The sequence below is a fragment of the Pelodiscus sinensis genome, chromosome 5 (assembly GCF_049634645.1).
Source record: "Pelodiscus sinensis isolate JC-2024 chromosome 5, ASM4963464v1, whole genome shotgun sequence".
In the NCBI taxonomy this organism is placed as follows: Eukaryota; Metazoa; Chordata; order Testudines; family Trionychidae; genus Pelodiscus; species Pelodiscus sinensis.
This window is the reverse complement of record NC_134715.1, coordinates 28211594-28225169: the sequence shown is the minus strand read 5'-3', so window position 1 is coordinate 28225169 and position 13576 is coordinate 28211594. Positions and strand designations below refer to the sequence as shown.

The following is a 13576-nucleotide window of genomic DNA, read 5'->3' as shown; positions in this document are numbered from 1 at the left end:
AAAACTACAACTGATTTTAAGCTATTCTCACAATTTTAGTTCTCTCTCTAGAGTGGGACCTCAAATTGTACTGATTAAGGATATTAGTTTTGAGCAGACCACTTTATGTACTCTATAGGTCAGTCATTAGCTAAATACTCTTCTAAATGTCTCAATGAAACTTCTTGTAATCTATCTAGGCTATCAATGGATGCATTATTCATTGGCCTAACAGGCTACCAAGTGAAAAGCAGTTTCTGATCCTTCCTAGAAAGCTCAGTCTACAGTTTCACAGTGCTTATCTTGAAGCTGGTTGTAGTTCATCCACATTTCTCTCCATAGAAATTGCTATTAGAAGTGGTTCAACTAAAACTAACTAAAATGTGAGTTAAACTATAGCCCGGTAGTCTGTGGTTTGTCTTCAAAGACACCGTGGTCCATGTAGAATGAACTCAAACAAGAAATACAATATGGGGATCTGCAAAGGCTGATATTATACTAAGAAGACTGGTTAGCTAATAACTGAGAGTGTATCTACACAGCAATGTTATTTTGGAATAACTGACATTATTTCAAAATAACAGTCTGTGTCTACACTTCAAGCCATTATTTTGACATAAAAGCAAAATGGCGGCAAGCTGGAGGACTTCTTACTCAGACTCCTGTAACCCTCATTTTACGAAGAGTAAGGGAAGTCGGAAGAAGCGTGATATTTCTCGGGTGTCCTGCTGTGTAGACAGCACAATAAGCCAAAATAAGCTATTTTGACTTAAGCTACGCAACTGATGTAGCACTTTAGCACTCCCACGTAGATATGCCCTGAGGAAACACTTTGGTTTCAGTTTGAGCCACTAAAGTTCTGTCAGCAACAAAACATGAACATTGTGTCCATATTACACATCATCAAGCTACCCAGCATGATGTTAAATATTTTCAGCGAGAAATAAAATCTTTAAAATTATTTTAAAAAGAGCTTTGATATTATTACTTGGGTATGTTTTACCAGGATACAGTGTAAGAAACGCTGTTTATTGTATTATGCTTTTATATAATGCACAAGATTTTTATTGTGTGTATCATGCACAAAAATATTCTCAAGTGCAAGTTAAAATTTTTTGGTGTTCAGATTACTTACTAATTAGCCCCGTGAACTGAAAAACAAATCAGATCTGAGTACTATATTTTGTATTTTATTTGCAGCAATTCTTCTAATTGGATTTTTTTTTAAAGTGAGTGTCATTTAATTTTCTTTTTAGTGTTCACATTTGTCAAGACTTCCTTAAAATAAGAGCAAATTTTTCCACTCAAGTTACACACTTTAATTTGGGTATTAATGACAATTTCTTTTGCTATCAGTTTTTACTGAAGGTTTTGAAATTAAATACTTAAGTAACCGAGAAAAAAAATATAAGACAAATTTAACTGTTAAACTTTGGGGAGCCAAGTATCCACTTTGCTCTCTCAAGAACAATATGACCAGGTTGACTGCAAATCTGCAATTCCATTGCACTCTAAGAAAGTTGTGAATTGCCACATTCTAAACCAACATACTTATGTAGATACTTTGATTGGACAAAAGAGTCCTGATAGGCAGAAATAATGGGCCAGTCATCTGACAGCACCATTTTATAATAAATATTGTTAGGTAAAGGTGGAAGAAGTGTTGCTGTTGGAGTGTATTCACCTTGGACCTGTTTATGAGTCACAGATGTGTGCCAAAGGTTTAAACCCCCTCCCCTCCCCACACACCACACCTCTAAATGCATAACATCAGGCTGTCTAGCACAAGGCTTATATAGTGTCAACAAGAAACAGTAACTAAACTTTTAAAATGTTTGATTTTTACATTTACCATTTAGGACCTGACCCTGCAGTCCTCAAGCAGGTGAAGGAAATCATTGACAGTTTTGCTTACAATAATACTTTATACTCAGCTTTCTTTTATTTATCTAGTATTGGTTAATGTGTGTGAATACACAAAAGTATGTATATATACCTATATGCATTACATAGCTATATACACATAATACATACAGACTCAGGCTAACTTGCCATTAAATATTTAGACTTTGAAATAAATTTTCTTCTTCTTACATAGGTATATGTTTTAAAAATAAAAACATTTCCATGCTTGTAGAGCTCCAAAGATGTTAGTAGCTAATATTTCTAATTTGTAATGCCATTAGATAGCACAACAGCTATTCATTTTTAGGGTTCTTTTTTGAAGGGTTTTTTTTTTTTTTAATATAAAATTACCAATACAAAATGTAAAAATTGGTATATGGTAAAGTATATGGGAAGTGGCAACACTTCAGGGTCATATTACATTCATTCCCATAGAGCACAAAATGTCAAAGACTCACCTCTGGCTTAATCATAAGACTTACCTTCATTAGCAAGAAAAATACGGTCAACCACTTCCCACTATTGTTCGACTCTTTGTATACTATTCTAGAAAGATACTGTAACTCTAAATTTTAGTATGCTTTTGCCCTTAAACTTCAGAAATGATGACATTTTGTGGATGAAAAAATTAATTAATAATTAAAAGAATGGGTGTGTTCATTGGCACCTCAATCTCATAAGTAAACCAGTCCTGCATTTTTCCTCTCAGGGAAAAACCCAATCTGAAGTGCTCTCCTAGTACTGAAAAGTGGAATAGCTCTGTACAATGTGATGACTAGAAAACATATCAAGAGATGTAATATTTTGTCTACAATTGTCTTTCCAATCAATTGCACAAGAATTTAGTCCACTTATTCCCTTACAATCTAGTCCTTTTAAGAACTTTGGTTATAGCATTAATCTTTTGGTAAAATACAAAGCAGACTCTTTCTTTTCTTTCTTCAGCTCTCTTTCAGGTGGATTTTTCATTATCCTCTCCTGTCTTCTGAACCCGTGAATATTTTTTGCATGAAGATTTGAAGCAGCTGGAAGGCCACGATATTGGCCATGAGAAGCAGCAAGGAACTGAGCTTTGTACATTCTTCTCAAAAAAATAAAATATTGGATACCACCATGCTCGAGAGAGAAAATTCGTCTGGGAAGAGACCTTCAAGTTCTATATTGGGGAGAAAAGGAGAGCAGAAAAAAAAATTAACAAGTTTAGACAGCATAACCCATCACATTAGCTGAATCATAAATAAGAGAGAGACAATTACAGTATATCTGAATGAAATTCTATAAATAGTAGGTTTATTTAACCTGGAAAGAAAAAGTAGCTTGTGTATTCCATATTACAAGTAGCATAATGAGAACCGAACACTTTATTTTGTGACATGGTAAAAAAAAAAAAAAAAAAAAAAAAAAAAAGGGGGGGGTGTGGGGGGGAGATTCAATTTGAAAATAAGTATATTTACAGCCAACAAAATGAATTTTTTTTTAAAAACACACAGAATATAGTCAGTCAATCTTTGTTCAATTTGTTCCTGCATGCACGAAATGTAACTGAAATGTTTTAAAAAGCTGGATAATTTAAGATCTCTAAAACATTAGCAGCTACTGTTCAAATTTAAAAATGGTGTGGCTTAGCTATCTAAAACAGAAATTACAAATAAGTGATAAAGATTTTAAAAACATATGAATGCTAGAAATTATAAATTAATTGCATTTAGGAAAGCACCGAAGTATATACTTAATTTTAACGATAAACGTGTGCTTCCATTTTTTTTTTTTTCAGAAAAAACAATTTGCCCCAGATTTAGTTTACTAATTTTAAACCACTATGACTTGTGTGGTATTTACAAGGAGAGGCCATTATTGGGTTTATAGTTGTTTACACATATTGCCCCTCTCCTCCAATACCCATGCACTCACCTTTTCATTAGCCATTGAATGGTACCACCAGAAGAGTCTTGTGGTGATATAATAAGCAACAATAACATCCACAGTGTAGTGTTCATGGGCAACAAGAATACAGATTATACCAGTGGCACTCATCAACCAGCAGATCAAGTGATACCACCAGTAATGGCGAGGTGAGTCTGTCAATAGGAAAGAATTATATATTTCTATAAATATCCAAGCTTAACTTTAGCAGTTTAATCTGAACGTATGTGATGTGTATGGGTATATATATATTAAAAAAAAAAAGAGAGAGGAGAGAGAGAGGAGAGATCTGCTTCAGTAAAAATGCATTTTGAACAGCTATGAGAGCTTATTGATGCATCTGCTGAAATATGGCCACTAGCACACACAGACCTTTAGCGGAGAGATTTATGAAGGTTATGACTAATCTAAGTTTTCATTTTTAAAATGGCTTTTAGTCCACATTATCAGAGAAAGGACAAAAGCTGACCACTAGGACTCAAAGTTTTCCACTATGATTTTCCCTAAATCATCTAATACATAGTGTTTCTACCATGCTGTGGAAAGAGGAGCCAAGACCAATTCTCAGTTGGGGGTGGGTGGTGCTGTCCAAGTTCCTATTGAGGATGTTAACTGCAAGATGCCACCCAGATCCAGCTGCCATCAACTGAGACTGCTCTTTAGCTTAATATCCAAAATGGCTTCTGGCCACAAGAGGAATCAGAGAGTCTATTCTAAGGCCATATCTCCACTTGCCACGCTGGAGATCAATCTTCTGACATTCAAATTTAGAGGGTTTAGTAAAGACCTGCTCAATAGAATGCTGAGGGCACCCCTGGTCAGTGCCAGAAGGGAAGATGCCGGATGTGTTTGCTCTCACTGACCTTCAACTGTAAAGACGGCGCCATGCTCTGCTTCAGGTCTGTTGACTCCAGCTATGTTATCTATGTAGCTGGAGTGCCTACCTTACACTGCCCTTCTTTAGGTCTAGAATAACCTGACCTAAAGAAGTAGGCATGAGAACTTCTGGCTTCTAATTTCCGTTCTCACACTATCTGTGGTATTAGTCAAGTGAAATAACTTTTCTGTTGTTATATCCTGACCACTCAAAAGGGGCTGGTATGCCACACAGGAAAGAGCATTGTGATTATTATTTGTTAGTGTTTATTAAAGTGCTAAAGTAGACTTGAGTGGCTTCTGGAGGCTCACAGTATTTGTTTTAAGATTATGGAACTGAGGACTAGACTAAGTTGTAACATGCAGCTGGAAGTCTAGCAGTTTAGCTGGAACTTTTCCTGAAAAATGTTTTTGATGTTGGAAGCCATGGACATCATGACAGGCAACTGGGGTCCACTTCTACTGGAGCAGGAGGCTGATGGTATCCTCACTCCAAGATTCCCATCCCACTTCTATGTAAATTGAGTGTTAGGTTTGGGGCATACTAAAGACTATATCCGTGATCTTGTCCAAAGAGGCTGGGCCCAGTGCATCTCATTACCTGCTACATCACTATAGTCAGGACTCAGTTATGTTTCCAAAAAAAAAAAAAAAAAAAAAAAAAAAAAAAAAAGGGGGGGGGCCAAACTGGGGCCAAACTGAAAAACTACATCATAGAAGCCTCCCAAAATTGCTAAGGTTGAGTCCAACCCCACCTGATTTGCGGATCAGGATTTGGAATCACATCCTATCATCTAGCTAAGTAAGCAGACTCCAGACAGAACTGATACTCCCTAGAATATCTTACACCATTCAGAGAGAAACAAGCCTGGAGCCAGGAAAAAGCTCCCATGATATTTCCTGCTTATGACTGAAATGCACTGACAAGAGCCAAAGATGAGAGGGGAAGGAGCAGGGGAGGGAGGAAAAAAAAAATGACACCTAGAAATATACAAATGTTTCTTTTAAGAAACACGCTTGATCAAAGAGACAAACAGAGCATACTGCAAGTAACCTCTAATAGAAAACAATGATATAATATATGCTCTTGCTTAGAAAACTAAATTTCCCTAATTATACAGGAAATACAAATGGGTAAATTATGCACTTCCTCTGCTTTGTAATCAGACTGCTCTGTACATCGGAAGTCAGAAGGGATACATGGCCAATTCTTAGGCAGCATTTACAGAGCTTATTATAGGTACAGTCTGGTTGTTATTATTCTCCCCTACCCTTACCATGCTATTTACAGATATTTGTACCAGAAATCTACTGTACTAGAAATCTTTAAAAAGAAGAGAATTAAATACCTCTTGCCTGTGGCATATATTATAGTAGAAGATTTAAATGACCACTTTTAAGCTGTGATAGCACACATACATACAAAATTAATAGCACAGAAAGCAGGAAATCAAATTGCCATCTACTCATGGAACATTAGGCTGACTGCCATCTGTTCTACCAGTTTTGATTAATTACATACAATACAATGCCAGGAAATTTCATAGAACAAAGACTTTGACTGTGTCACTAATAGCTGTGTAGTGTAGACAGGCAATGTTAACACTGTTTGTCAGCACTTCTGCAGACAGAATAATACTTCCACCACCAATAAGCGGTATTTGCATTGTCAGCAGGAACGCTCTTCTGCCGACAATGCACTGGTTACACTTGCCATTCACTGTGGCAAATCTTTTGTCTATTGGTGGGGGAGGACGACGCAAGGGTAGTTAAAGCACCTGTGACAGGCAAAAGTTGTTGTTCAATCGTCAGTACAGACAAAGCCTCAAATTCTCTTTCTCGTTTAAAGGAATAAGTCTTATGTCCACATGGAAGTTCTCTGTTGGAAAGGTCTTTCTTTAGATTGATAAACAACATTGTTGGCCTCATCATCAAGTGATGGGATGCTTTTTTGTGACAAGAAAAAACGTTTTAAGTCTTTACCTATGCACTGAAAATAGACTTCATTAAATTATTTAATATCCTTAGTGGTCCCCAACCTTTCGGGGCTGCCGGGCGCCCGGGGCAGGAGCCGCGCATACATCCGGGGGTGGTGGCCACACATGTGCCGTGCGCCCGGGCACAAAAATGGCTCAGGCTGGCCCTGGTCACTAGGCAGGTGCACATAAGTGCCCCGGTGGGCGCCATGGCACCTGCAGGCACCGTGTTGGGGACCACTGCCTTAACCAAAGTGCTCAGGAAATCAGCAAAGAAAGTCAAATTCTAAGGCCATCTACACTTGCATTTAACAAAACTTGTTGTTCACAAGTGCTTAAAATACACCTTTCCTCCTCACCTCACCAAAACTTTTTCATTCAAAGTGCATGAGTGAACACTGCTTTGTCGGGAAGAGCGCTCTTCCTGCTGACAAAGCGAAACTTACTCTTTGGATGCAGAAGTATTTTTTGTCAATAAAATGGCCAACAGTGTGTACACACACACACACACACACACACACACACACACACACACACACACACACACTTACTTTTAGTGACAAGTTTGTGCCAACGCAATCTTGTTAATTAAGATTGCATAGTGAAGACATACCGTAATTTTAGACGTGCCATGCCATGATTTGAAAAGGAAATGCTACTGCACTGGTATGTGTTCAAACCAGAGATAGGCAATACAAAAAAATGGCAGGTTGTAGTATTAGTCCCTGGTGGGCCACCACTGCTATGTTCACCTAGCCTCCACAGGTGAGCACAGGCTCTGGTTGGCTGTGAATTACCATTTGTGGCCAATGAGAGTGGCGGGAAGCATCGTGGACCAGAATGCTGATTCCCGCTGCTCCAGAGCTGTGATTCTCCAATACCTGTGGAGGCACAAGTAAACATCAAGGTGGGAGTCCTTCAGGCACTAACTCTGCAGACCGGATCTGGCCCACAAGCCGGAATCTGCACACTCCTGGTCCAAACAAATAGCCAAAATTATTAAGGTTCACGCTGAGTATTACAGCATAGCCTTAGAGTCTAGCCCTCAATTACATCATCTTGAAACTCATACTGTGAGTCTCCAGAAGCCACTCAAGCTTACTTTCTAATAACCTCATTTTACAATGGTCTGTCAAAAATCCAGCCTCTCAGGAAAGTATCCTCCATTGTGAAAGCCAAAACTGAGCACCATATTCAGCAATGGGATAAGCAGGTGCGACTCCCATTGCAGAAAGGGGAGTCCTCTCTCTTTCTCTCTTTCTCATAAAAAACTCAAGTATTAATTTGCTGAATATCTCAAACAGAAGTGATAAGATCCTAAAGGCGGTTACATAATCCCCTCCCAAAGGGGATTACGATATTATATATCAGATTGTTTAAAGCCTAAAAGGTTGTTACAAGGAGGATGGAGAAGAATTATTCTCCGTTGACAGGACAAGAAACAATGGGATTCAATTGCAGCAAGGGAGGTTCAGATTGGACATTAGGAAAAAAGCTTCTTGTCAGGGTGGTAAAACACTAGAATAAATTGCATAGGGAGATTGTGAAATCTCCATCATTAGATATTTAAGACCCTACAATAGTAAGGATGTTAAGGACTAGTTGACTATCCAACAAGCAAATACTTATGAGATATCAGTCAACTAGTCACTCCCCCACCCCACTCTTGCTGTCTGTCAGATAGTGGCAGCAAAAGTGCAGGGCAGGGGGAGGAAGGGGTACTTCAAAGCAGCAGTGCCACACAGCTGAGCCGGGGATCAGCTGGGGAGTCCCTACATGACCCCGGGCTCCATGGGGCTGCCCCTTAAAAACACCGCCTTGGTGTTTCAAAAGGGCAGCGCTGCACAGCTGAGCCTGGGATCAGCTATGCAGCGGCATTCAAAGGGGCAGTGCCGTGGAGCCTGGGGTCAGTTGAGGAATGCGGAAGTATCTATCCACTAGTCGAGTAATCAATGGAAATTCCATCAACTACTCGACTAGCCAATTAACTGCAATTTAACATCCTTACACTGTAGACAAACACCTCTCAAGGATAGTCTAAATGGTGCTTGGTCTTGCCAGGAGTGCAAGGGACTTGACTTGATGACCTTTCAAGGTTCCTTCCAGTTCTAGTACTCCATGATTCTAAGACAATAATCACAGAATACTAGAACGGAAAGGGACCTCAAGAGATCATCATCAAGTTCAGCCTCCTGCCCTCATGGTAGGACCAAGCAAGGTCTATCACATCCCTGACAGGTGTCTGTCTAACCTGCTCTTAAATATCTCCAGTGATGGAGATTTCACAACCTCCCTAGGGAATATATTCTAGTTTTTAAACCACCCTGACAGGAAGTTATTCCTAATATCCAACCTAAACCCCCTTTGCTGTAGTTTAACCCCATTGCTTCCTGTCCTATCCGATGCCAAAGAGAACAATTTCCCCCCCGTTTTCCCTGTGACACTCTTTTAGACACCTGAAAACTGCTATCCTGTCCCCTTTTAGTCTTCTCCTTTCCAAACTAAACAAGCCCAATTCCTTTAGCCTTACCTCATAGCTCATGTTTTCTAGACCTTGAATCATTTTTGTTGCTCTTCTCTAGACCTTCTCCAATTTGTCCACATCTTTCTTGAAATGCGGTGTCCAGAACTGGACACAATACTCCAAATTAGGCCTAATCAGTACAGAGTGGAGTGGAGGAATGACGTCTCATGTCTCTCCTGTTAATGCATCCCAGAATCTTGTTTGCTTTTTTTGCAATAATGTCACAGTTTACTCATTTAGTTGTGCTCCACTATAACCCCTAGATTCCTTTCTGCAGTACTCCTTCCTAGACAGTCACTTCCCATTCTGTATGTGTGAAACAGATTGTTTGTTCCTATTTATTATAACCCTATACTCCAAAGCACTGGTGTCACAAGGAGGAAGGAGAAAATTTGTTCCTCTTGGTTTCTGAGGACAGGACAAGGAGTAATGGGCTTAAAGTGCAGCAGGGGAGGTTTAGATTGGACATTAGGAAAAAATTCCTAACTGTCAGGGTGGTCAAATATTGGAATAAATTGCCAAGGGAGGTGGTGGAATCTCCCTCTCTGGAGATATTTAAGAACAGGTTAGATAGACATCTGTCAGGGATGGTGTAGACGGAGCTTGATCCTGCCTTGACTGCGGGGGGTGGACTCGATGACCTCTCGAGGTCCCTTCCAGTCCTATTATTCTATGATTCTATGATTTGTAACCCCTCCCAGTTTGGTATCCTGTGCAAACTTAATAAGTGTACTCTATATGCCAGCATCTAAATCATTGATGAAGATATTGAATTGAACCGGACCCAAAACAGACCCCTGTAGAACCTCAATTGTTATTCCTTCCAACATGGCTGTGAACCATTAATAACTAGTCTGAAAATTGTTATCCAGCTAGTTATGCACCTACCTGATAGTAGCCCCATGTAAGTTGTATTTGCCTAGATTAGCTTGTGTCTTTGCTTTTCTAATCTTGCCTCCTGCATACATGTGTTGTTGCCTTATATTCATCCTTTGTAATTTGATCTAGTCTCCACTTTTTATAGGAGTCCTTTTTGATTTTTAGATCATGCAAGATCTCCCGATTAAGCCAACGTGGTCTTTTGCCTTCACTTTGTTCACCTAGCTGATATAGCCCCTTTTTCAGTCTTACCTTCATTATCCCCCTCTTGCATCATCAGTCTTCCAAAAATGCACAGATGTCTGCTAAAAGCTCTGATGCTCCACACACATCCTAGGATAGTATACATACCACATACAACCATGGCAGACCCACTCTAGAAGCCACCCACTGGGAGGAACAAGTGAATTTTGTCAAACTTTGGAATAAAAGTTTTTCAATTTATTTTATGTTGTAAAAACTAAAACAAGTACAAATGCAACAAAGTGGTTTTAGTTTAAGTACTCCTCTTATAACACAAGCATCAGCAATGCAACTGCATTTAAATATTGTAACTTACATTCCTTGATAAACAGGTAGGTGAGCGTTAGAACTACTGTATGACCGCTAAATAGGAAGTCTCCACACAGGATGTGAGATCCAGTTATAGACAGACCACCACCAGAAATCAATCGTAGGATCCTCTGTACTTTAGCCTGAGAATCTCCATTCAACTGGAAAATGAGAAACAAAAATCAAGATAATGAATATATGTTTGATCAAAAAGTTTATGCCAAATAAACCTGAGCTTAAAAATAAATAAATAAAAAGCTCTATCTACTAAACATCTGAATCTTCTTTGTCTATATATTTTTCAAAGACAACAGCATGGTTTACTAGAAAACAACCCTGCAAAGCAATATATGCAAATCATTCATTCTTTGTCCAGAGTGAAGCAAAATGGTCACAAATCAAGACTTCAAGCCATGTGATATTTGGGACGTAAATAGTCAGAAGTCAGCCTAGGTTTGCTGACATGTTTGTAGACTTTATAAATCATCCCAAATTTATTTGAAACTTCTTACGGATACTGTGCACACTGTCACTTTCCTATCACTTTTCACCAAGATTAACTTCTTGCGTGCTTGGTTATGTGGAAAGGGGAGGAGGAAGAGAGACATGAATTCACCAAAAATCAAAAACTTAAGAAAATAATTCACATGCTGCAAAACCAACCAACCGATTTTTGCACAGCTCTTGAGTGTGCCAGAGTCATTTCAATATATATTCCTCAACCAAGTTAATTCCTGGTTTAATTCTAATTAAGACAAAGCAAATACATCAAGAATGAATATGCCTCTCTCAGCCCCCATCATTAGAGTAGCTCTGAAAAATTCATCTAACTGAATTGCTAGTGAAAAATTGTGTTCCTCCAAAGCAGTCTCCTGAGTGGCTCTAATATTTTTCTGTGACAGATGGTAGGATACATTTGGTCTTCAGTTGCCATATGTCCAATTTTAATCCCAGCAATTCAGGAATGGAATGAATATTGACATTAAAAAATAAATCAGAAAATGTGAAATTTAAGATACAAGTTCTACTGAGTGCTGCGGGAGTAGTATTAGAAAAACTTCCAAAAATCAACACAATCGTTTGAAAGATGCTATGGAATCTTAGCTTAGTGACCTGGAGTTACGGTAACAGAAACATGAGGCAGTTCACCACTCACATTTGCTCTAACATTTAGAGTACTTTATCATTTAGTTCTACTGTACCACCGACAAATAATCAAATTTCCACAAATATTTGCTTTTGAGAATTTGTTTTTGCTATGTTTACGTACCTTTTGCCACAAGCGTCACCTGCCTAGACTGGATTTAAAAGCCCCAGACAGCCCTGGTCAAAACATGATCACCGGCAAACATGCTGACAAGATTTGCCTCAAAAATCTAGCTGCAATGCAAGGCTTTGCTGGCTTGTCCTGCAAGCAGCTGGTTTGTCTTTCAGTTGACAAAGCATAGTCAGTATATTATGCAGGTTTCAGATTAAAAAAAAAAAAAAATCTAGATGTCTGACTTAAATATAGTCCAAACTGGAATAAACCTGGTGAATCTATATGTTCATAAAACCAAGAATGAAATGGACAATCTGCTGCAGTACTATTCTTGGGCACTCTCCTCCTAAAAGATGCTTAGTGTTCACAAAATCCTGCCTTACTAACAGCAACGTACCAAACTAAAATGTCAAAAACCTAGCAGTTCTCTTCATATTTAGATATGCCACACTTCTCTCTGAAGACTATCATATAATATGTGGAGAAATATTTATCTTATTAAAATAAATGAATATCCCAATATGTCTTTTTCAGACACTGTATTTGGTATAATATTTTGGCCAACACCAAGATTTCTTACCTTTGGAGCACACTGAAAATGCATTCCAGGGACAGGTAGAGTGGTAACATACATGGTAATACAGCGGTACAGGTACAAAGTTCCCATTATAAAAAAGAACCTGCGCCCCACTATCGACCTGAAAACAAGGACAGAGGGAGAAGGAAGAAAGGTTTTTTTAAGCATAAAATGAAAGACAAGATACATTTACTTGTCAAGAAGTGAGAGGCCTTCAGTGCCACTGGCTTAGCTTAAGCCTCAGCTTAAGCCTCATTAAACAATTAACAGCCTAAATTTTAAGTTACAGTTTTTAACTTTGATCCAACCAATATGAAAACAAAGTTCAACAGAACTGCTTCCATAGGAGATTTGAGACACACACAAAATATTTGATGTATGGACACATCTTTCTGGATTGTCTCTCATAGGCTTAGTGAGAGAAGCTGTCAGAAATTGAGACCTGAGTATGCTCTAGTTGAGAGAAGAAAAAGAAATTGCTGCACAAGTAATGGTTTGGTTTTGTTTACCACTAGACCAGAAGTAAATTCAGGCCTATTTAATAGCACAGGTGTTTGGATAGCTGGTTTTATTTTGCTTGGGAATTTTGTAATTTCTTTCATTTTCAATCCCATGTCAAATAAAGTCTGTTTTCCTTTCAAGTTTCTGTAGAGATTTTTCTCCAAGAAACAGAAGAGATGGGCTGGAAAAAAAGATGAGTTGGCGTTCTCAGAGCTGTGACTAGCTTGAGCGTCCACATCTAATGCTAGTGAACTGTCTAGTGTGTTGTCAAACTTTAAAAACATTTCATGGAAAAATGTTTTATTCAGCTCTATTTAGGGCACTAAATTCTCTCAGCACTTTCTGTCAAAGACACAGTTTAGTCAAAACAGAAGTGTTTTGCAGAATGATATCACTTGAATAAAAAAAAAGTTATCTATAAGGTCTGAAGTACACAATGGAATTTCTAGCCAGAAAGCAGAATAGCCAATCACTTGGTAGTTGAATTGTTCTGTGGTGATGTGATAGATCAAAGTTCAGGCCCCTGCTCTCTGAAGAGGTCTTGTTTTATTCTGCATAAGAATAAAAACAAAACATTGAACCCCCCCTTTTCTTTTTTCATGAAACAATTGTGGGTTTCAAGC

At 38.5% G+C, this 13576-nt stretch overlaps 1 protein-coding gene across 3 annotated transcripts in view; it reads right to left on the bottom strand.

Annotated features, from left to right (window-relative positions):
- Window positions 1-1899: 1899 nt before the first annotated feature.
- SGMS2 (sphingomyelin synthase 2) overlaps window positions 1900-13576 on the bottom strand; it is a 63000-nt gene continuing 51323 nt past the window's right edge. For all 3 annotated transcript variants that reach the window (XM_075929704.1, XM_006119299.4, XM_006119300.4), the window contains 4 exons: window positions 12456-12573; window positions 10622-10775; window positions 3796-3962; window positions 1900-3040 (listed from right to left, as the gene is read on the bottom strand). In XM_075929704.1, the coding sequence (XP_075785819.1) occupies window positions 2837-3040; window positions 3796-3962; window positions 10622-10775; window positions 12456-12573 (643 nt within the window). In that variant the 3' untranslated portion in view covers window positions 1900-2836. The remainder of the gene's footprint in view (window positions 3041-3795; window positions 3963-10621; window positions 10776-12455; window positions 12574-13576) is intronic.